The sequence below is a fragment of the Colletotrichum acutatum genome (genome assembly GCF_030867785.1).
Source record: "Colletotrichum acutatum strain CBS 112980 chromosome Unknown BDZ83scaffold_3, whole genome shotgun sequence".
Taxonomy (NCBI): Eukaryota; Fungi; Ascomycota; class Sordariomycetes; order Glomerellales; family Glomerellaceae; genus Colletotrichum; species Colletotrichum acutatum.
In genome coordinates this window covers 793,089-816,904 of record NW_026848997.1, presented here as the reverse complement: position 1 = coordinate 816,904, position 23,816 = coordinate 793,089, and the positions used below count along the sequence as shown (strand labels likewise).

General features: G+C 53.2%; 4 protein-coding genes across 4 annotated transcripts; 2 read left to right on the top strand and 2 right to left on the bottom strand.

The window, feature by feature from the left end:
• Window positions 1-4,604: 4,604 nt before the first annotated feature.
• BDZ83DRAFT_562193 (PalH/RIM21-domain-containing protein) lies at window positions 4,605-6,731 on the top strand (the record flags this gene model as incomplete). Its single annotated transcript, XM_060503574.1, has 2 exons — window positions 4,605-6,525; window positions 6,571-6,731. Coding segments are annotated over 2 exons (2,082 nt in total), but the record flags the coding sequence as incomplete, so codon positions are not given.
• Window positions 6,732-9,590: 2,859 nt separating this feature from the next.
• Window positions 9,591-10,007, bottom strand: BDZ83DRAFT_646347 (uncharacterized protein; the record flags this gene model as incomplete). Its single annotated transcript, XM_060509956.1, has 1 exon — window positions 9,591-10,007. One exon carries the CDS (start codon window positions 10,005-10,007, stop codon window positions 9,591-9,593), a length of 417 nt encoding a protein of 138 aa, XP_060371446.1.
• Window positions 10,008-10,998: 991 nt separating this feature from the next.
• BDZ83DRAFT_646346 (TLC domain-containing protein) lies at window positions 10,999-12,540 on the top strand (the record flags this gene model as incomplete). The annotated part of the gene is made up of 3 exons (XM_060509955.1): window positions 10,999-11,190; window positions 11,299-12,018; window positions 12,103-12,540. The coding sequence occupies 3 exons, from the start codon at window positions 10,999-11,001 to the stop codon at window positions 12,538-12,540; spliced, it is 1,350 nt and encodes a 449-aa protein (XP_060371445.1).
• Window positions 12,541-14,914: 2,374 nt separating this feature from the next.
• Window positions 14,915-18,133, bottom strand: BDZ83DRAFT_564919 (ABC transporter; the record flags this gene model as incomplete). Its single annotated transcript, XM_060503694.1, has 3 exons — window positions 14,915-15,416; window positions 15,473-17,637; window positions 17,687-18,133. 3 exons carry the CDS (start codon window positions 18,131-18,133, stop codon window positions 14,915-14,917), a joined length of 3,114 nt encoding a protein of 1,037 aa, XP_060371444.1.
• Between the last annotated feature and the right edge of the window lie 5,683 nt (window positions 18,134-23,816).

Sequence of the window (23,816 nt, the reverse complement as noted above, 5' to 3'; positions counted from 1 at the left end):
CCACAGCGCATAATGTGTCCTCATGCCAGCCGATGTGTTTGGCGAGGCGATTTGACACTGGCTTGATAGCTTTCATCGGAGCCTTGTTGTCTGATTTGAAGTTTTCGAGCGCTTTCAGCCCCAACTTTGAGATACTCTTGACTTGTCCGGATCTCAGCATCAATCAGTTCTCATTGCGATCAAAGCGAGTCGGCACATGATATCTTGAACTCAGTCATGTTGTCCACAGTGCTGCTCCTGGTGGCAATAATGCGTCGTGTGTTTACCCTTCCGAGTTAGATCTCAATCAATTAGCTTCTCTGGTCAGAATGGCTACGGATACACAAATAGATCGACGAGTTTGAGACGAGGTAGACGGTCGTTTGCTGGCCAATGCAGAGAATGTCGCGTGCCGGCTGGCGGGGTTTGGGTGTGAGAGAGTCGAGACTCGGCCGCTTGCCTCACTTTGATTCGGCCGGCCTGACAGACAAGTCATGTACCCCTTAGCTCAGACTGAAGCCGAATGATGTGGGTCCACGATCAGGATCACGCAAAAGAAGACGCAATAGCTGGATCGAGTCCTACGATTATGTCTGTGTTGAACAGGAGCAGGTTGTGGACCGTGAGATCCAAATGCTGCGACAGCGTCATGAGGGTAAAGTAGCCGTATGGGCTGATTATGTTGCTGTAACTTTGTGTCAGAGTGCGCGCGCCGTGTTGTGGATGCGGTTCGTCTGGAACGGGCAACAGAACAGGGAAAAAAAGGAATAAGAGACATCCGTCGGACTCAGAGACGGAAGAATCAGGACGGAGGCACGGGCAGGCACAAGCAACAGCAGAGGCAGCGGCAACGGCAACAACATAACGGCAGGCAGCCCCCGCCTTGAGAAGTTGAGCCAGTCAAAAGCAACGGAGTGTGGGTTGGGCGGGAAAGGAAGGGAGAATGAAAGACGGATGAGAGGAAAATCCAATCGCCAAGATCGCTGGCCAGCCACGAGTGATAAGCTTTGCCAAGAGGGACAAAGCCAAGACGGGCAGGTGTGGGAAAGACGGGGTGTCGGGTTGGGGGAGTTTTTAGGAAGGAAGCACGGAGAATGGGGGAAAGCAAGAAAGCACAAGCCACTTCACCTACCTGCCTACCACCTACCTGAGAACACAACAGTCACTTCCATATTGCACCATCGAAGCGCGTCAATTCGTCCGGCTGCAAGCTACCAAGAATAGGTGGCTTACCTTAGCAAGCGCCCTCCCGTGCCTCCCTTCCATGATTCCATCTGTACGGAGTACCTACGGACTAAGGTACACACGATTATCTGCGGGGTTGAATTGAGCCAATACAATCTGGTATTGGCTACTGGATTGGACAGCAGAGACAACAACAGGTTTTGGCCCGGCTGCCACCTGCCGTTCTGCTGATTCTCTGGCACTCCCCGTTTGCGGCAACGTAGGCCAAGTCGATATGGTTTGCCGGGCGCCGATATCACCTCACTCTCACTCACCACATGTATTACATCCTTCGTACGGATACTTGCACATCAAGCAGCTATCCAAACAAGCAACACCCAGAAGACTTTTTAGAACCCCTGTGTCGATGAGGATTTGCCGTTGGCCTGAGCTCTTGATCCCCTTTTGCGGACTCGGGAACGATGCAAATGGCCGAGAAGGGACGGACGGGAAGCTTGTTTCTAAAGGAAAAGAAAAATCAATCCCAGCGCCTCATATCCGTCACAAAAGACAGGGCTACGCCGCCACAGGGCCTGCTACAGTAGTGGTGGCCTGTCAGTGGTGGTTTTTTTCTTGCACAAGTTTCCCCTGCTCATTTCCAACACAGGTACGTACTCGGCCAGTCACCCATCTGGACGTTGGCCCGCATCCATGGGTTGCGGACGACCCGCAGTTCTCGCCCAAAGGCTCTGCTCATTGGACGTGCCTTGACCGGATGGGTGAGCCCGGGGCAAGGGGCGTGGTTGCAAGAGGGAACGCCGTGCCCGGGACCCCTGGCACAGTGTGGGATCCTTCCGCAACGCTGGCCTTTCATCATTTCCTCATCCAGCTCAATGGCCGCCGAAGCGAGCCAGGTCAGCAATACCACTCAAGAGTCAGCACTGGGGCTCCTTCCGTTCTCCTCTCCGTCTTGGTAGCACACACTGTCCGTCTGTTCAATTCCTCCCGTCTCCGTATTAAATCGACAGCGATCACAAGCTCGCACCTCTATTTTAATTAGAGTTGGCAGAGCCACGATAGGCGACGATGGGACTGAATTTGCTGATGTCACCGCTTCCCCTCAAGCTCTCCATAAAGCTCTTGAAAAAAGTTACGAGTGATGAATCGACAGGGAGTACTGTAAGGTAAGTCGAACACAAGTCGAGGGGTCACATTCTTTGTCAACCCTTTTACCCTTTTCCCGTGTTTCATGAGCCAAGACAAAACGCTCCGAGCTCAGTACTCAAGAGACGACTGGCCGGCCATCTGATTTTTGTACTTGATCAGCGCGGCTGCCCTTCTCCGTGTCAGGGTGCTCCCCTCGAGACGGAGAGGCTTAGCCACCCTCCGTACTACCGCACCGTTCTCGTTCCCAGCACCTAACAAGTTGCGGCCACACTCGCGGACACGCTCTTTCTTCACCTCAACGGTGGGCACGGCGATGCAGCCCGCTGTTGTCTAGCGCCGGGCGTACAGTGTCTTACTCTTCAGAGTACGTATTCTTTCTGTATTAGATAATATCCACTACTTATTTTCGCAGGTAGGGACACCCACGCGATGCAGGTGGCTGACGGAACTGGCGGCGTCCACTTGTCTGGCTCACCTGGCACGCTGGACTACTCCAAAACAATACCTAGTCGTCTTCTTTTCCCATTGTCGCTGGATATCGAGCACCACCGCTTTCTCCTTGCCCAATCCGTGAGACGGCGGTGCGCTGAGTGATTCTTCCTTATTGTACGACGATGCCTCCATAATCACATAATCACATACTAGCATCGACTAGACGACGATGAATCTCTCCACTGCTAGGACCCGTGACAACCAGCGAAGCTTTTTGAACGAGCCTTCTGTCACACCACGCGATGTAGGACGTGAATGACAGCCGACTAACTGATTTGTTCTCTACCAACTTTCCCCTCCAGCCTGATCTCGATGGCAGCGCTCGCCCTGAGTGCTCACAGTGCAAAGCTGACCAAGAAGGGGCATGAGCGGGGTCTTTGCACGCCTTCTCGCTGCAATTTCAATGCGACGGTATTGAATCTCACACTTGGTGCCTCTTTGGAAGCATGTCAATCAATTATTCGCAGCCATATCCTGGTGCCGGAGAGCACGCCTCAATACTGACCGCAGGTGCTCCATACTGCGTATCTTGTCTCCCTTCTGACAATCCCACGAAGCTGGAGCCAGCGTCCATACAGATCGACGATGGATTGCGGAATGGCGTCCGGCAATGCCATGCAGAGTCGGAAGCTTCTTGACACGCCTTCTTGCCAAACGGCGAAGGACCCTTCTCTTGGTGTCTGTAGATCGCCCCGAATCTCGTCGGGTCCGCCAAGCTGTCACTACACGATCGCGCAGTGCTTCGCGACAACTGTTGGGAGAGCCGGTCCCTCTGACTCGGGAATTCACAGTACGACGACTGTGCACTTGAGATGAGGGCTACATAAGCCCCACTCCTCATGCCACCACATCCGCGTACGATCACCGTGGTCCGAGTCGTATCCGATAGTATCGAGCACAGTTAGCGGAAACGTAGAGCTGGGGAGGGTGTGTGGATAATCCCAGTCACACGGCTTCCAGTGTGCTTCGCCTTCCTCGCACCAAAACCACCTACCGCCCCGGCACCCCCCTCGAGAATCAGAATGACACTGGGAGAGTCGCTGCTCCCCCCCAATTCTCTCCCATATCCATCCGCGTCCCCCCGACTTGCTATTCCAAAACACTTTCGAGACGGTCTACGACTCCACCCGACGAGCAAGAACAGCCAGATCTGGCCAGCACCAATCTAACAAAGCGCAACACTGTACACGCCATACAGGACGCCGCCTTCCCCTCTACGGCGACTCAGCAGCCCCCCCGGAAGTAGCTTTTACACTCTCCTTTCCCCCCCGGCCTCCTTCTTTTGCCCTCTCTTTCCCCCGTATTCTCTTGTCCTCCCAAAATCTCTCGGCGCCCAGCCTGCGATCCCTCCCACATTCCCCACACGCAAGCCTTCTTGGAACACTTTCTACCGACAACCTCAATCTCGACCCGGTTTATTAACAATTCGATTGTGACCTTTGGCTATTTTGGTCTTCGTCTGGAGGAACTTGGAACATTGACGATTGCTTCGAACCAACTGCTCAACCCTCCAACGACTTTGTGCGCGACTTGAGAACGCCTGGACTCGTACCCTCGACTCTCGCCGCCGCCATCCGCCCGACCGAGTCCCGGAACTCGCGTCGCTCGACGACAACAGCTCGACGCCTACGTCAATCGACACTGCGAATACACCGACGACTGCGAAGCTTATTCGATGGCGAGTGTTCGCGAATAGGACGAAGCCTCTTTCGATCCTCGCCTGCGGCTGGCCGCTCTGTTCTTCATCGACAAGCATCCGACGAGTCGGCGCCGCCATCATGGTAGATCTCGCCGCAGCCGCGAGCCCCTTGCCCTCTCTGGGCGCCGCCGGGGCAGCAGCCGCGAAAATCGCGACCGCCGCGCCTATCATTATTGCGAACAATGGCATCAACTATGAAGAAACCACGACCGGAGGCGCGGTACAATACAATGACCTACGCGACCCCTTCTTCGCCTCCATCTTCCCCGTCTGCTACGCCCTCGCCGCGACGACAGTAACAGCATACATGCTTGTGATCATGCTTTTCATTACTCCTCGATCATTCCTCGACGGTGGAGTGGTATATCTGGGCCGACGCGGGTTTACGAGTGGCGGAACATCGAATGGAATCAGCATCGGAGGTCGACCATGGCTGCAGAAAGTGGCCGCCGTCACCGTTGCAATTTCTCTCACAATAGCAAGCGCCGACACGTTTAAAGTTGCCGAGCAGCAGTACCAGTGGTCAATTCAAGACGCCAAAAAGATGCAATCGGAGGTTATGGACGGAACCGAACTGAAAGTCATTCGCCTTATTTCAGACACATTTTTGTGGCTTGCACAAGCCCAAACTCTCATCCGACTCTTCCCACGTCAGCGGGAAAAGGTTATCATCAAGTGGACTGCGTTCGCGCTGATTACGTTGAACCTCATCTTCAGCGCCTTGAACAGCTTCCAGTATCCCACCAGCGGGAGCAACGGTAACGCCCGTCCACGAAGCTTTGTGGACGCTGTTCCCGCTCTCAGCTACCTATTTCAACTGTCCCTCGGCCTGTTATACGCCGCATGGGTCATTTACTACTCGCTTATGAAGAAGCGATACGCCTTCTACCACCCCTTGATGAAGAACATGATATTGGTTTCTACCCTATCTCTCTTCGCCATCCTTGTACCAGTCGTTTTTTTCGTACTGGATATGGCACAGCCAGAATTCGCTGTATGGGGAGACTACGTTCGCTGGGTTGGTGCTGCAGGCGCCAGTGTCGTGGTTTGGGAATGGGTAGAAAGGATTGAGGCATTGGAAAGAGAAGAGAAGAAGGACGGTATCCTAGGACGCGAGATTTTCGACGGCGATGAAATGCTGGAGGTCTCAGCATCTGAGTTCCCATGGCTTAGGAGGAGAAAGAACAGGAACGGTGGTAGGGACGGTGACGGTGGCGAAGACGGACCTCAGGGTGGTTCTGGCGCTCAAGGTCCTCCCTCGGCCGAGAGAGGCAACATTTGGCCAGGCATGACACATATTGCCGCCAGATATCGCTCCAATCACGCCCACACCAACTCGGGGGCAAACAACCAAGGCGGCCAGAGATCAAAGGGCGGTCTGCTGCGTCCGCCCATGTGGCCTTCTCGGCCCGCTCCCGCGGTCACGCCAGTGAGCCGTACAGACACAGCAAGCGCAGCGAGCACCGTCTACGCTGTAAGATATCAGCTGCCGTCTGAGACTACCTCACGGACACCCGAGGCAGTTATCCGAGCTGCCAACCAAAGAAACGCCACAGCTGCCATGTCAAGGAGTAACTCGACATCATCCAGGAGCGAATCGACAACGAGTGACGACGAGCTCTCAATGGCGGCGCCCGTGCCCAGACAAGCAACGCACAAGACCGTTGAAATCGACACAGAGGCCCAGGAGGACATGACGGAAAAGAACCGCAATGGGTGGAGATCTCTGGTGGCTAACCCACTCTTCCGCCGCACTGCTCGCGATCCACCAGCCGAGGTGATGGCTCACACGGAGTCAAAGCCTGAGGTGCGCGGTGGTCACGATGATGCGGGTAGATGGGATCTCCGGGCTCGCTTGGAGGACTTTGCTGCCACCCAGGCCGAAAAGATCAGAGAGAAGATGCGACCAACTCCCGAGACAGATAGCCTTCCGGTGACCGTTATTCCTGCGCCACCAAGACAAGGAGCGGCACTGGCCCAACTGCTGGAGGAGGAGCAAGGCCAAGAAGACCAAGAGCAACCGGGTCTCAGCAGAACCATCAGTGACGGCTCTGCACTCTCGCCCCAAGCTGCGGCTGGTCTGGGAAGGACGCAAAGCAATTTCTCTCGTCGGTCCCCTGCCGCAGGTCAAGGCCTAGAGCCTGCCACCCTTCAGCTCAGCAGACCACCTCTCTGGCCTGGAGTAAGGACTCAACATCAGGACTTTGAGCCGCATTCTCCAAATGCTCCGCCCACTCCTTGATGATGATGAGCTTACGCGGTTTACGAGTTTCTTTGTCGATTATTCAAAAGCGTGGCGCCGTGGCTTTCTGACTCTTTTGCATCGCGAGCAAGCATAACGGCGCATTACTACGGGAGATCGGACGACTCTGGCACGAGTCTCGATTGGTTGTTTAAAATTTCAAAGTGTATATTGCAGATGGAGTATATGGGAAAGGGGGAAACGCCCTCACGAGGGAGCGGAAACCAAAAATCTTTTGCAAATAATGAGGAGGGGGCCCAATTGTGGTGTCATGTACATGTCTGGGGAATACGGAACGAAAGCCCACAGTAGGGCGGACGCAGAGTATAGAAACGGGCCTTTTGCGGCTTTGTGTTTTTCAGCCTGGTCAACAGGTGATCCCTCCCTCTCAGAGTAGGAGAAGGCGATCGAGCCGCGCGCGCTGTACGAGATGGAGCCTCATGTTGGGGAGAGGTATCTGCGAGCCGCAGTCAAACTGTGGTGAGCGAGGTGGTGCAAGCGCGCAGTACCAGTACCAGGGGCCGTTTGGTGCATGGACATGAGGTGGTGAGAGGCAGAATAAGCGATAGCCGCACTGGTTTCAATACGTTCAATGGAAACTTTTCCAAAGTACTTGTTTACACTTGCTCAACGTGAACTCTATGACCGTTGTGGAATCATCACATTGAACCCATGTGTATCCAAAGAGTCATCTTCGAAATCAATTTTTCTATACTCACGAACAACGTCAACGGCTGCACGATGGTCAACATTTGAGAACATATTCGCGGTTCACCAAGGTGCAGCAGCATCTGTCTTTCTCTTTCTCAAATGCGTGGCCTAACCTATGCCAATTGGCAAGGCCGAGCGAGCCTCAGATCACAATTCATCTGCTATACTATTCGAGGCAGATGTGATACAAAGGCCGCGTAGTCGGGAGCTTCAGAAGCGTATTGTATCACAACCGCCACTACCACTGTCCACCGGGGATCGCTGGTGCGTTCCACCGGCAAACGGCGCAGAGAAGGATAGGGAGTAAAAGTGCGGCCAGTAGTACCCCCATGAAAACTCTCCGTTCCCAATATGACAGGTAAATCTTTTACTGTATTGGGTCTTGGCACTTGGCAACGGCGAACGAGGCTGTGATGAACTCTCACTTGAAGTTCCAAGGGGGGTTGATTGAGAGTTCATGGGGCTGAATGCTGGACTTGGCAGACGAGCGGCCTGACATACTGGATGCCGTCGGGCATTGCTGGCGAGCATGGGCAAAATTTGGGACGTCTTTTGTCGAGGGTGAGAACGAGGGGGCCAAGATATCTGCGAATGCAGCCGTTTGACAGTGAATGACTGGAACCGTCTCCATGGTGTGAAAGTAGCATTCCACCTTGGCGCTCAGGGGAGTGTCTCTCTCTCTCTCTCTCGCAGAAACCTCTAGCAAATTACTGAAGATGACAGAGGACGTACAGCTGGGCGCAGAGGGCTTCGCCAAGTTTTGCCCCATCGTGGCTGATGGCTACGATGCGTCAGCAGTATGAGTCCAGAGGCCCTCCATCGTTACGTTACAATCCCGACTACGACGGATAGCAGAGGGCATTTCTTCGTTCTTGACGGTGGCTCCTCAGAGGCGAATATGGACAGTACAAGAGGGCGTTGGAGGTGCACCATGTTGTACCTGCATTAGGCCCCGACGACAGCGGCGGAGGGTGGACTTGATTGCGGGACGACAGCAAGACTCCGAAGGCCGCGCAAGTGTTTTGTCCCGACTGCATCCGTACTCCGAGATCTTCAGGAAAGCTGTGTTGTACTACCTACGCTGGCCATTACGTACCAGTGCAGCGAGCTGCTGCGGGTTGAGATGCTGTTATGGAGACTGCGAAACTTTGAGATAGACTGAGGTGGCGGATTGCACTGTAGACGTGTTGGAGCGAACCCTATCTGACTTATAGGAGGTGACGAAATTCTAAAGGCATACCAGGCTATCGGGTTAAGGTCCTAGGGTAGGCTGTATCCGTACTGTACTCCGTAGTTATACTCCGTAGCGGGGGGCGGGGACGCATTCCTCATTGTGTGGCATGTGAGAGAGGGTCGGCGGAGCCAGCATCCTGGCGCACCATTTGGCGGGGTTGAAAGTCTGATATGGTGTCTAACTGGACATATTGAGTGGAATGGCGTTTCTGAGGACTGCATCTAGTCTGCCTCGAGAAGCAAACATTCGAAGATTGATTTTCTGTTCAAGTGGCCCAAATCTGTAAAAGATAATGCGTAGGCTCGGTTGCTTTGGCCCTGGTAGCTGTGGTTCGACGCGAGGCAAGAACAGTGTAGGTGGCCGTGATGCTGGCAATGATGTAGCCGCACTGATCAATGGCATGCGGGCTGGCCTGGTCGATGCTCATTATCGCAAGTCTCCGAGATTGGCGGAGGAAGTCGATACATGCGCCACGTAAAGCATTCGAATCCTTTCGTAAACCTTGTTGATTAGCGAGAGAAGGCAGCCCAGAAGAATCTAGCGTACGTCCGTCTGCGGTATCTCTTTGGCATGAACAAATATGAAGCTTCGTGGTGAGGCTTGCTAGAGCTTGTAGCTATGCAGCCTTGCCTATTGCTACTCGCTGGCGAGGAAAGCGCGCTCATGCTACAGCTCTGTGCCCTGAAGCGTCATCGTCGACGTTGACTTGGGCCATAATAATTTGTCGGTTACGGGGTATGGTATTCTGAATCCGATCTCGATCGCAGCACTGGCTTGACTCGTTTGCATGGCTGCCAGCTCAGCATTGTCTGGTTGTCTGGGCCAGATTCCAAGGCACTCGGATTTGAGCTTTGTGAAACCTAGGTGCGAGCCGGGGACATCTCTGTTCGCAGATGGCCTGGCTAGGTGAAGACGGGGAAGAGTCCTCTTGAGCTATGCCATGTTGTCCAATCCAGAGGGATAGCCCTGGTTATGTCGTCCACGTCGCTCTTGTGTCTGCATTTGTAGCCGGAAATGTGGATACGTTGTGAGGCGTGGGCGGGCGGGCACATGACTGCAAAGGAGGAAAGATGATGCAACAGCACGGCGCTGGGAGAGAAGGGAATGGAAGGGAAGGGGGTGGTGCTGGCTGCATCAGGTTGCGATTGAGCTGAGTTACAAGAAGTTACAGGTAACACAACAACGGCGTGGCCAAGCACCCAAGATGCAAGAACCAACAGTCGCATCTCTCCTGCAGTGGGGACGCCAGATGCATGCCCGATAGTGTGACCCAGAAAGGAGGCACGAAAGTAAGGTACCATACCACCCTTACCACCCATAAGGTACTTCGTACTTCAGCATGCATTTCAGGCCTCCCGATTCCCGAGCAGGGGGCCACCGCGGGTAAGATGGGGCACGCACCGGTACCCCAAGCAGGAACCGGCAGATTAACGACGCCTCCAGGCAGGTGTGTGCAACCATTTGCTACGAGGTGCAGCTTTGCCTTCGAGGCACCCGTGGCACCTGTAGCACCTTACTGCAATTGTATAGCTTGCTGGAGTTTGGTGTAAGCTCGTTGGCTGTCGTCCGTAGCTCCCGTCTCCATTTGGTTGGTCGACCATCTAGGCTCCTAAACGGGTCTTGGCGAATTTCTTTTCTCCTTTCTCCTTACTTGATCTTAATTTTTTTTACCCTCCGTCTTCATGGCCATCTTCGCGGTTTGATCATTTGGATGGTTTCTTCCTCTTCCCTACCATGTTACCATGTGCTTGATATCATCAACGGCATCTGCACTTTTTTTGCTCTGACAAAAACCAGTGTCTGACCCCCATCTGCTCTCACCCAGCTAGCCCTTTTATCATTCGCTGTTCCAGCTCCTGCTCTTTGACCGCATTGCAGTGGTAAATGGAAAACAGACGACTGACCTCTCGGTCAGACGAATTCACACGACGAAACACAGAAGCCTCAAGGAACAACCTTGAGTCCGACCTCGAGTTTCCCCCCCGTCGCACTTGTTCTTCAGCAGCTCCACCGACCCGCCGACCACGTTCGCCCTGTCTTTCCTTGACCAAACTTCCATGATCGACAGCGGGCCCCCCACCACCTTCTCGACGTCTAATAAATCAGAACCTGGGAGCTCCTTTCCAACCCACGACTACCTGACCCGGATTTCCTCCTCCGCACCCGCCGACAGCTTCCCAAACTCAAACTCGCTGTCTTTCTCCCCTCTCTTACCTCATTGCGACTTCATCCCGCCGTCTTGCCCTCCGAATCCACCGTCCGACTGCTTTAAACCACCCGAGACGCTGTCAGAAGCGTCCTTCTGTCACCATGGCCGACTCCGAACCCTTCCCTCTCCTCAGTACCTCTGTCGACCAACTGCATTCTGCCATCGACCACGCACCCAGCTCGTCATCACGAACAACACGACGACGAAAGTCAAGCGCACTCGGCCAAGACATCCGCGCTGGCGATACAGGCCCTGCACTTGCAACAGCCCGAGACAACACCTCCGTCATACCTGTAATACCCCCCCCCCCTTCGATCCCATCTCTGCTAGTCGTCGCCCCGGGCCTTTTTTCTAGATGCTGTCCTATATACAACGTTCAACTGACCCCTTGTCTCCTATAGACTGTTCCAACAAAACGTTCTTCGAAGCGCCGGCGAGCTCGTGGCGGCTTCGCTCGAATTCGACAAGCCATGACTAAACATACGTACCTCGTGCCAGCCCTCATCATTGCCCTTACTCTGGCCCTTTACGTTGTTCAGCCAAACGACTCGAACCCGCTTCATCGCTTTATTTTCCTCTCATACCGCTTACCATCCGACCCGGTCAATCCTGATGCCCCTGCTCAATATGGCAAGGGCCTATGGGACATCGCCTTTGTGTCATTTTGGACCGTTGTCTTGACTTTTACTCGGGAATTCATCATGCAAGAACTTTTGCGGCCGCTTGCTCGCGCCGCCGGCATCCGCTCGCGTGGCAAGCAAGCTCGTTTCATGGAGCAGATGTACACTGCCATTTATTTTGGCTGTCTTGGACCTGCCGGTCTATACGTCATGAGCAAGACGCCCGTCTGGTACTACAGTACCCGAGGCATGTACGAGGACTTCCCGCATATGACACACGAGGCCGGCTTCAAGTTTTATTATCTTTTCCAGGCTGCCTACTGGGCTCAACAAGCAATCGTATTGCTGTTGGGTATGGAGAAACCCCGGAAAGACTTCAAGGAGCTGGTTGGTCATCACATCGTCAGTCTTTCTTTGATTGCTCTTAGTTACCGCTTCCACTTCACCTACATGGGACTGGCAGTGTACTCGACTCACGACATCAGTGACTTCTTTCTTGCTGTAAGTAGACGCTGTTCCATGCGAGGCCACAAAGCCAGAAGAGGCTGGTCGGGGAGCTACAGGCAGTGCTAAGTCATTCAACAGACATCCAAGGTACTGAACTACATCGATTCTCCAATCGTCGGTCCTTATTTCTTCCTCTTCATGTGCGTTTGGATTTACCTGCGCCACTTCATCAACTTGAAGATCATTCTGTCTCTGTTCACAGAGTACACCACTGTCGGGCCATTCGAGTTGAACTGGGCCACTCAACAATACAAGTGTACACTGTCGCAGTACATCACTCTTGGACTTTTATCGTCACTGCAGGCTCTGAATCTTTTCTGGCTCTTCTACATCTTCCGCATCGCCTATCGATTCCTTCGCTACGACATCGCCGAGGACGATCGCAGTGACGCAGAAGTCACTGATGTCGATGACGAGGCCGAGAAGAAGAAGGCCCTGTCCGAGAAGACCAACGGCCACGCTACCGGAGTCAACGGCATTGCGCCTCAGGCCAGGCTTGTCAACGGCCGCGCATGATAGAACCCCTCGATAAGGAACGAAGCAAGCAGAGGATGCAAACTGAAACAACCGAGGTATTGTCGGTTGCCATTGAACATTTCGCCTGCATATAATGCTACGACTGGCGGATACACCCAGTTGCTGCGAAGAGACGGAGGGGGAATACCAGGACATGTCAAGCACCAGGACGTGTCAAGCACCTATGCATCGCTACCTGAAGTCGCGATAGTCTTATTTGGAACGTCGATTTGGAACAAGAAAGGTGGCTCAGCAATTGCCGAAACGTGGGGTGCAGAGCTTTTGAATCACGACACGTGCTGGGATCGCGCCTCCTTACCGCACTGACTTCGACACATTCCTACGAAGTGTGCACGATGCGTGCAATCAATCATCACACGCCGAGGGCACAACACCTACCAGGCCGACAAGTCCCAGAGAGACACTCAATGGGGGCAATCGTTGTCAGACCGGTGTTTGGCAAGAAATCATCACCAAGGCATTGGAAGGCATACGATCTCGGGTGTCGGTTAGTGCTTGATCGGCTAGCACCGGTAATATTGTTCCAAACAATCCGCATCTCTGAGGCTTAGCGACAGTGAGCCGAGGTCAAGGCGTCCGTGGTCGTAGTGGTGGTGGTCTCGAGAGGGGTGCGAGTGCGGAGACAGATGAAGTGAGACAGATGTGCGTCTGTGGACGATGACGGCGCTTCATCCTGCGCAACCAGGCAACATGTCGGCACCCTCCCCACACCGCCTGAATACGGTCTCACGCCCACTGGGCTCTCGTGCTCCTTGTGCTCGCGATATCTGAGCCCACATCTCACTCATTCCCTCCCACCCTCGTGACTTCCTGCCGCTTTAGTACGTCTGGGAACGAACACAAGACGGGAAATGACTCTGTCAGACTGAGGCACTTCCCGATCTAGGGTTGTAGGTTCAGCGACAAGGTGTAGAACGATGGGTCAGGAGGAAGTATCGCAAATGAGTATACTACAAGACTCGGCTACACATGTGCGAAGGGAGACAGGGAGGCAGACAGGCGCGTCGTCATGTATGTTGTCTTACACAGGAGAAGGAAGTCTTTGGGATCTCCAAAGTTTATTCCTTCATAGCCAATACAGTCTAGACATCCACACCAACGATTTCAGAGTAGTAGTTACTGGTGTAATCCAGTTGTATGCTCCATTTCCGGTGTAAGCTTCACGTCAGATGAATACAGTTGGACACGCAGGACTTTTGGAACCTATTTTGAGCATTGAGCAATATTGGATCGCTCCCGGCGCAAGCCCATCTTGCGCGCGGGGATCGCTACCGTCTATGGACCTTGACCTTTGGGTTGCTGCGAAGCTGTCGTATAGCTGCGGTCCCCCATAGAAAAAATAAAGAAGAGAGAATTGGCCTGGACAGCCGTCCGCCGTCTCTCTTTTCTGATCCACCCTGTCCGGTCTTTGATACTATGACTAGGAAAAATGCAAAGTAGACTTGCTGATGATGCCTCCACAATCAAGGGAAGATCCTTCGTCCATCTACACCCACTGCGTCCGCGTGGGATTTGAAGAACAATGATAATGATGCTGGTCCGCCGCCGCTGTCCGAGGCCGTTTCCATCCACCCCACGACCTCCGAGATCCAACCCCTTCTGGCCACCTGAATTGATCTGGGACAAGAAAGAGAAAAAGTAGGCCTCTTCGAATGTAAAGAATCTGGTATCTGCGATGCAATGTCGAACACGCTGCCCATGGTAGCAGGTGGCGATCTGTAGTCGAAAAGCAAAATCTTGTTGCTGGGAACCCATGATTAGTGGAGAAGCCGCCTCTCCTGTATAATGATGCTGATGATACCGAAAATGCCCTGTCCAATCCAGAGAGAAGAGACGAGTCGCTTATCGCTGCTGTGAGGACACATGGTGTGTTGTCAACGCTGGATGGGTGTGTCGCAGCCATGTGTCCGTAAAGAGCGTTTCTGATAGCGAGAAATCGAGAAAAAGAACCCCCCACCCCCCTGAAGAGTAACCGACCGAGCCTGACCGAGAGACCGTTTCTCGGGGTCAATGTTTTTGTTCTACTCGTGAAAGTCCTTTTTTGTGTTTTCGGGATCCTGATGATGAAGGGATAAAGAAATGTGTGAACTCCAAACTCCGAGTCGCCGGTTTGATGCAATCTTAAGCCGTTAATCCGTTAAACCTGAGTCATAAAAGGCCCAAGCCTTGTGTTCGTGAAGGGAAATGTGCGGTACAATTTGAAGGTCCGCAGATTAGGGATTAGTGAGAAATGATGACGATGGGTGGTGGTGTGTTGTGTTGTGGCTGATGAGAAGCAGCTTTCGCCAGCAATGAAGCATAGGCAGCCAAATTCATGCCTTTGTCACATTTGTAGAGATTCTGACTGGAAGAATCAGTGTCGTCGAGGATGGTGCGAGTCATCAGAATGATGTGAGTGATCAGAGTGATGCGATCGGTCAGAGTGATGTGAGCGATCCGAATGGTGCGAGTGATCCGAGTGATCAGAGTGATCCGAATCGTGGTGCGCACTGTGGACCGACTCGGCATCAGAGCTGCTAGAGCTGGACGAGTCCTCGCCCGTAGTGCCGGCCTTGGAGTTGTTCCCTGAACTGCCTGGAAGGATAGTCGAGGAGTCAAGGCTAGTGTATCCATCCGAATGTCCATCTGTCTGCTTCTTGAGGCCACCAATATTCGCCTTTCTAAGGAGCTTTTGTGCCTTCCTACTAGCAGCACGAGCTTTCTCAGCGGCGCGTTCTGCCTGCACTTGTCGCTCCCACATCGAGGCATAACGTCCATTGGCATTGACAAGTTCTTCGTGAGTGCCCTTCTCAGCGATGGTGCCGTTGTTGAGAACAATGATTTGATCAGCATGCGTAATGGTCGACAAGCGGTGTCTGCGAACCATGTTAGAAAGCAAAATTAACTGTGAGGCAGAAAAGGTGAAACTTACGCAATTACCAAGAGTGTCCTGCCCTGACCAAGATGGCCAAGCCGATCTTGAATTTGCTGCTCGGTGTGGGCGTCAAGGGCTGACGTTGCTTCGTCCAGCATGATGATCTTGGGGTTCTTGAGAATTGTCCGTGCTATTGCGACTCGCTGTCTCTCGCCACCACTGAGCTTGAGACCACGCTCTCCGACCTTTGTGTTGTACTTCTCTGGGAATGACATAATCCGGTCGTGGATGCTGGCAGCCCGGCATGCTTCAAAGACCTCCTCATCAGTGGCTGACTGGTTGGCGTATCTGAGATTGTACATCAGGGTGTCGTTGAACATTGTGGTATCCTGGGGGACGACTCCGATGTAACGTCTGACCGAATCAATAGTAAGGTTCTTGACGTCTTGGCCGTCAATCTCGATGCTTCCAGAGGATGTGTTGTAGTACCGGAACATGAGGCGGAAGACAGTCGATTTTCCACCGCCAGATTCGCCGACAAACGCCGTGGTAGTACCAGGCTTGCACTCGAAGTCGAGATCCTTCAGGGCCTTATTCTTTGGGTCGTAGTTGAACGCTACCTTGTTCCACCGGATGTTGCCGTTGCATTCAAGCAAGGGCTTCGCATCGGCGTCGTCAACTACGGTGGGCTTGACTTTGAACAGCTCCAGAAGACGCTCGCCCGAGATCATTGATTGTTGAATGGTCCTGTAGAAGGATCCGAATATGTTCAGAGGTGCCTGCAGCTGGTTGAGGAAGGTCATGAGGGTCAGGAATCTGCCGACATCCATTCCTCCATGGGTGACCTGATAAGCTCCAAAGACCATGACCACAGTGAATCCAGCCATGAAAACAAAGGCTTGGATGACGTTCATCTTGTTGACGCCCCACGTTACCTGCTTTTCAGCGTCCTGGTATGCCTCGATAGCGTTGCGGTATCGTTGAAACTCCCACTGCTCGGCGTTGAAATATTTGACCGTCTCGTAGCTCGTAATGGAATCATTTTTGACGGCCTCTTCTTCTCTGTCGGCGTTGGACATGAGCCTTCGCTGGTCTGCCCTGGTCTGTGCCATCCTAATGGTAAGGAATAGGTACCAGAAAGTTAGGCAGCTCACGATCGCTCCATAGGTCGCGTCAAAGTACCAGCAGAAGAACACAACGGCCAAGAGCAGATCGAGAATCATGGGGGCCACCGAGAACGTCACTTGCTCGAGAAAGGAGTTGATAGACGCGCCTTTGTTGAGGGCGGACAAAACCTCGCCGGTTCGCTTGCCGAGATGGAAATCCAGGCTGAGAGAATGGACGTGCTCGAAGGCTGCTGTCGTCAAAGCCCTGTACGAGTTTTGCGAGATTGGTACCCATAGGATTGCTCGTGTCGCGTCCAGAAGCATGCCTCCTCCTTGCAAAACCCGAAGGAAGATGAGCAGGCCTAGCATAAACCAAGGAGCCTCTGCGAGGGTTAACTTCTTCGTGAGCCATCCAACAACAATTGGTACAGCCACGTTGATGGCACGCTGTGCCACCAAGAGGAGTACGCAGAGTGCATAGAGGAACTGCAGGTAAAGAGAGTTCTTGGGCCACTGGTAGTCGAAGAACATTGTGTAGCTTCGCAGGTAACCCCACCATGTTGTTTGCGGCGCTTTGTCAGGTCGATAGAAGCCCGGCTCCTTATAGTCCTTAGTGATGTTACCACCTTCGGCCGCACCATTAGTGTTGCCGACGGTACTTCCATTCCTAGAGCTTCGTACTGATCGACCATTCAAATCTCGGCCATTTTGGCTGCTGTATGACGTCCGATGACCGTTAAGCAAAGGCGTCGTTTCCTCGGCGCCTTGAGACGAGTTTTGCTGCTCAGTCTTGTCTTCCTCCTGTTTAGGCGTGTGGAGCCAAGCAGCCGAGTAGATGCTGAGCATACACATTGTGAGTGCGATGCGGATGATGTAGAGAACGACGTCAGTCAAATCCCACTTAGATATATGCAGCGTTCTAGTCTCGAGTTGGGTTGTTTCGTCGCTTGCAAATCTCGGGTCCGCGGCCTTGAGCAAAGTGCAAATGCAAATGACCAATTCGCCAATCAGGGAGAGAATCCAGGTGAGAAAGTGAGCTATCGTTGGGCTTTCGTTCCATTCGCAGAGTGTCGTGATGAGGTATAGGTAAAGGTTTGGCGATCCAATGAGGTACACCTGTTTCAAATTAGCCTGCGGGTTTGAGTGACTATGGGAGATAACTTACAGTCATGGATTGGGACTCCTTATGTCCCTTAATGACGCCCTCGAGTTCTCCCATAACGTAGCTGAAGTGAGCGACGGCATTGGCGACGAACGTCAAGAATACGACGACGGAGATCCAGGTGAGCCATGATCGGGAGGTTTGTGACAGTATCGGACCGTATTGTTTGCGTTTGGGTTCCTCTCCATCGCGGCGCTTCTTCTTCTTCGACACGGGCAGTCGCTTACCGCCTGGGCCCAGAGGTTCTTCGTCCACATCGTCTTTCGGTGTCGTCAATATGCTGTGTGTTGCGGCCGAGATGACGAAAACCAGCAACAACAACAATGGGTAGTATAGTAATGTTCCCTGTAGCAGGAAACAGTAGAAAGGGTCATTCTCTCGGCAGACCTCGTTCATTCTTGCCTCGTTTGCGGTCCGCATCGGCAGGGGCGGCTTCTCAACACCAGCCATGGTGTGGACTATTCAGAGGAAGGGAAAGTCAGATGTCAGAAATAATAATACAAGGGAAAGTAAACCCCCCTGCGCGGGTGAGAAAGGGAGGAAGAGAAAGGAAAGGAGAAAGGAAGGAAAGGAAACAATAGAGACTTACAATTCATGATCCGGGAAAAAGGGTTAATGATTTCATACCTTTGCCAGATATGCCACTTGCACGTCGTAGCTGGGACGCAGTTGGCGTCGTTCCCGTGGCAAGTTGGAGGCCCGGTACGGTGCGGTACCTCGATATGTACGTCGCAAGGAAAGTGGGAGTCCACAAGAGAGACGCAGCCAGAGACACGAGATCTCGTTTCGGGACCAAGATGTTGGAGCGAGACACCAATGACTGGAGACGCGAGTGGTCTGGCAGGCGATTACCCGCCCGTCTAAAAGGTTCTGGGTCTCGCTGGATGCAGGTGGCACCGGGGGGAGGTAGGGGTCTCGAGCGCTGAGACCGGGGGGTGTCGTGCAAAGCGTGCGTTCCCAAAGGCTCGTGGTGCCGGGGTTGCAGGTCGAACCCACAGGACCACAGGGCGGTACAGAGGGGCCCTGTTCAGTTGGAGTCGTGGTGGGGTCGGCTGACTTGCTCAGTGGCGAAAAGCCACTCCGAAGTCCCTGGTAGTCGAGTCAAGGAAGAGTCAAGGACTTGTAGGATACTCGGCGGCCGAGGGCTGGTGGGGCGGGGTTTTTCTGTCGAGTAGTGGGCTTGACTACAAAGCAGAGGCAGGCTGTGCCACGATCTGAGAGGCAAGACAGGCGCGGCCCTGGGTGAGGTGAGGTGGTAGAAGCTGGATGACAGAGTGGATTTCGCCTTGGGTTCGCCGCCACAAGTGAGACCTTGGACGGAGGGAACCAAGGAAGTGAAGGCTTGTGACCTGGGTGGATATCCGTAAAAGTTGAAGAAAAAGAGGAATATCGAGAGGCCTCGGGTTCGGAGACGGAGCGTGACGTTGAGAAAGGTATCCGTTAGGTACAAGTATTTGTGTTGACGAGACAGCAGGCACGCTACCTAGCTGCCGAGAGCCGGGGTTAGTACCAAGATTTACCCTCTTTGATTTTTCTTCCCTCTCTCTCTTCCGCCAGGTTGGAGAAGGTGTTGACGGAAGCTCTCAACCGGGTTTTCTGGTCGAGAAGAGGAGGGTAAGTAAAAATGAAAGTACCGGGGAGGAGGATGTAGGACTGGGCGGGCGTAAGAAAACAAGAAGGGCGTAAAAGAAATGGGATATGGAGAAGAAGAAATTTGAGAAATCGAGAGGAATTAGAAGACCAAGGCGAATGAAAACATGTGGTGGAAGGTTGGGATGGTGACGATGGCGATTATTGGAGGGAAAGAAGAAGGGTGGGAAGGGATTATGGCAGGAGACCGCCTGAAAGCAGGTACCAAGTACAGAGTACAGCGCGCACCTGTCACAGATCAATGTCGAGGCAGGCACGGATCGCCCAAAGTAGTAAGTGCGATCCAGGCCTAATGCCACATCCAGCTGTACCTTCCTAGCTGCAGTGAACGGAAGGTTGTACCTTCCACAGCAGACGTAGGTAGGTACCTGCCCACAGTACCTTGAGGTAGGTAAGGTAAGGAAGGTGTGCACTCCGTAGCGGAGGATGAAGCCGAGCTGCCCAGTACTCCGAAAGGTACGGATACCCAAGCCTCAATCAAGGCCAGGTCGACTTGGAGGTAGGAAAAAGAGGTAGTAAAGTCGGGCTCAGACTCCGTAGTTTGTGTAAGGCAAGGCAATGGAAGGAGAAGGGAAGGTTGGGTAGTAGTAAACGCAGCCCGGTGAGGTAAGGCGAGGTGGGACGGGGACACTCGAGGCAAGGTAGGTAATGAATGGGACTTACAAGTTACCCCAAAAGGTACCTCGACGTATCTGTAATATCGGATTGGCAGAGAGCGAGCAAGGTGTACCGTGTTGGTGCTTGGTCTGCCGAGTTGTCACTGGCTCAATTCTTCCGTTGATAGGCGATGTGAAGCCTACGATGGCAGCAGCCACCAGACAGAGCACAGAGGGTATCGCGTCTGTAGCGCAGTTGTGGTTGGCAGTAGTGGATCGACGGTGTGTCGGTGTGGTGCTTGTTAGCGACCAGCAGCGCAGCGCATCGAGGCAACGGGTGGCTGGTAAGGTAGAGTAGACCTGGACTGTCGCTTGTCGGACTAAACGGTTCGTGAAAATGGATATGGATGTGAATGTATGTGAGAGTGCGAGAGGTGCTGGCACTGGCAACTGGCACCTCGGTGGGCAATGGGCAGTTGTAACTTGTGAGTGAGATGAGGTGGGCAGTGGCCGGATAGTTCAGGTGAGAAGGAGGCAGCGAGACTCGGAGAGGAAACAAACGAGAGTCTGGAATCCACCCTCAGCGCGTCTATGTGGGGACCTGTCCCGGCTGGTTTGCGTGAGAAGTGGAGTACAAAGTAGCGGCCGGGGCTGATGCTGGTGTTCTGCCGGCGTCGTGGTTGTTGTCAATGGCGATAATGAGATCCAATACTATGAAGACCGGGACGGCTGCCCTGTCGTATGGACCCGAGGCACCTTATGCACGTCGTGGAAAGGTAAGGTAAGGTAGGTCCCGAAGATGGAGTGAGCGTCCCAATGGTGGGTGGACGAAGGAATGGATGATTGGATGGATGGGTGTGAGATGCTCAAGGTATGGCAGGTAAGGTACGGGCACACCAGACAGATGGACGACACGGAATGCGAGGTGTAAGTCGATGTAAACGGAAGCCAGACAACTGTGAGTTGTGAGGTGCAGCAGCAACTGCAGCAGTTTCTGGGCCGGATGTCAACGAGGGCCTGGACTCGGTTGATGGATGGAAACAGGTAATCGCCAAGGGTCCTGCTGTGCGCCCTGGTTAGTGCCGGGGCTACTCATGCATATGATATTGCTCGTAGGGGCTTTTTGGGGCCGTAGGGAGAGCACGGAACATGGAGAGATGGAGATGGAGCTTAAGATGGAGGGGATGCGAACGGGGGATGGAGATGAATTGGGCCCCCAAACAGGAACCGACGGCCAGGGGAAGGCAAGAAAAAGTAACACATCCGGATGCTACGCATGCAACGCGAAGAGAAGGTTAAATGTGGAGGGGGGGGGGATGGATGGGATTCTACGGATACATGCTCTAAAAAAAACAACCACGCGATGCAGAGGACTCGGGCAGACTTGGGTGAGCGAGAAACAAGTATCCAGACAATTTGAATATCGGGAGACAAACGACAAGGACACAGCCGAGGGCCCAGTGACGATTCCAATAAAAAAAGATTGGGGGGGTGTTCATTGAAGAATAGAGTGGAGGGATATCCGCAGTAACTTGTGACGATGGGAGGATGATCACCGTTGGTCTGGATTCTCTTTCTCTACGCAGTCCGGATACTGCGTATATCTCTCCCGCCTTAGATACCTACCTAGATCATAGAGGTACCTCATCAGGACAGACAGTCCAAGCATAGGTGGATCAGCGTAGGTAGCCAAGGGGTGACATGACAATCCGAAATGCTCGTGTTGGTGATACTCCGTACATATTCTTGCATCATCAACTGTCGATGCAAATGACAGCAAGAGGCTGTGCCAGAGTGCCGGTAAGCCGTCAGGTGGTTTCCAGAGTCTCGAGATCCCATGGTCTTTGACCGTCATGCCAGTGGTGACCAACAGCCGTGGACGGTGGACCAGTTCCAGTGACCCAGAATAGCGCATCTCATCTCCTTCTTACCTTTCTGTCACAGGCAAAGCGGAGCGGGGCGGGAGAACAGGTTGGGATGAGGGATCTGAGTCCCGAGACCACACACACCTTGGCTTAGCTCTTGCGATCAAGGGCGCTAGAGCCTATCTTTGCAGACAACTTGACAAGTAGGTAGACCAGTTCGAGAGCGCACGGAGCGAACACCCGACCACCACTGCGATCATCAAGGAGGTGTTCCCGCGACGCCTCGCAGCGGAATGCTCTACACAAGACTGTTTAAGACGGTGCGAGACAATGCTGCAGCTGACGGGGGGACGAGGGGGAGCTAGTTGGAACGACCGAGGTCATCCAGGCATCTGTTTTGTATGGGCAGTTCGTCCTTGATCTAAGGTAGCGAGCCGGCATTGCATAGTACCGCACTTTCTTGGGATGGCGGTACGAATACCGTGTCTGTGAAAGATATCCGTAACAAGACACGAGAGGACGGGAAGCTTGGGAAGAAAAACGGAAACACGGGAACGGGAACGTCCAAAAGCATGACGGCACGCCGCACGGTAGTAAGAAAAAAAAGTAAGATGAAGAAATACGTAACGATGGTGAGGGATATTGAGAAACACAAAGTTACAAAGTCATCTTGACGGATGGGGGCCCCCTACCTAATAAGACCCGGAAGGAGGAGACTGCGAGAAAGGAAGGGGGAGAATCGAATCAAAGATTGTAGCATCCAATGTCCCCCCATCGACCCTTGTTGCTTGCAAGTTCTGAATAGAGTCAAGTGTGAATGTACCCAAGAGTTAGGTTCGTTCTGTCAGTCTACGAAGTACCTATGGGCTATCAATGATGATCTTTTTTTCTAGGCACTTTTTTTTTTAAATTTACTCATTCATTGCTTCCATGTTGTAAGTTTCTTTTTCGTGTTCCTCTTTCTCACTCGTATTGCCCTTCCTTCGTCTTACGGATAGCTTGAAGCTCCTGCTTCGAATGGGAATTGACCCAGAGTTCCGTCCATGGCACCAACAGAACAAGCTAGGTAATGAATTGGCTGTCATTGCATGGGATTTGCTGCATCTGCATTCGACTGCACGCACTTGCTGCTGGAATTCCTGCCCAGTCCCGGCCTCGGGCCTCGTTGTGTTGTTTCCGGAGAGCTTCCGATGCGTTCCTGCCATGCTTGCCGTGGTAGTGCTGATTGATTGGGCGTTTGCCATTTGGTGTGAGACTGTGAGTGAGGTGAGGTGCGGTTGTCACCGTCCAAGGTAGGAGGGTAGGGAGGTACTCAGTACAGGCAAAAGAGAACGGATACTGACCACTGCGTAAGGTAGGTACGGAGTATTAGCTTACCTTCCTTACTGGCATTGCCAGCTTCCAAGTTGCAAGCCCTTTCCCTTCCGGTCCCATCGTTGGTCCCATCTGGAAAGGGCCTCAGCTGCGGAATGGAAGGATAAACGGGAAGGGGAAACACCAAACCCTTGACCGATCCTTGCTTGCCTTGCACCTCCCCTCCTTCACGCCTCGCTGTCTCCTTTCATTGACTTACGCGGTATCCGTATGCCTCAAATTCCTCTCTTCTGCTGGCCGTTCTCAGATCGAGCTTGGGTACTCTATCCAGTCCATCTCGCCAATTCAGCATTTATTCTCTGGTTTCATTCACAACCGATTCCTACCTTGAGAGAATAATCCCTGGAAACAATTTAGCCGGGCCACTTTGACCCGTCCAGTCACCAGTGTGGTCTGGCACGGCTGGGTCAAAGGCTGGCTTACGCCTCTTGCTAATCAACTGACGGACTGTCACTTCGCCTCAACTAACTCGCAGACTAGCACACTTTGTCGACGCCAGGTCTACCTATCTCTCGATTCTCTGAATCCTCTGACTGCCATGTCAACATCCCTCCTTCTTTGTATCCATACGCAACACGTGTGGAATGTTTCTTGCTTCCTCGACCCCACTCTGCTCGAATTGCCCGATGCCTCCGTTCGAGATGCCGA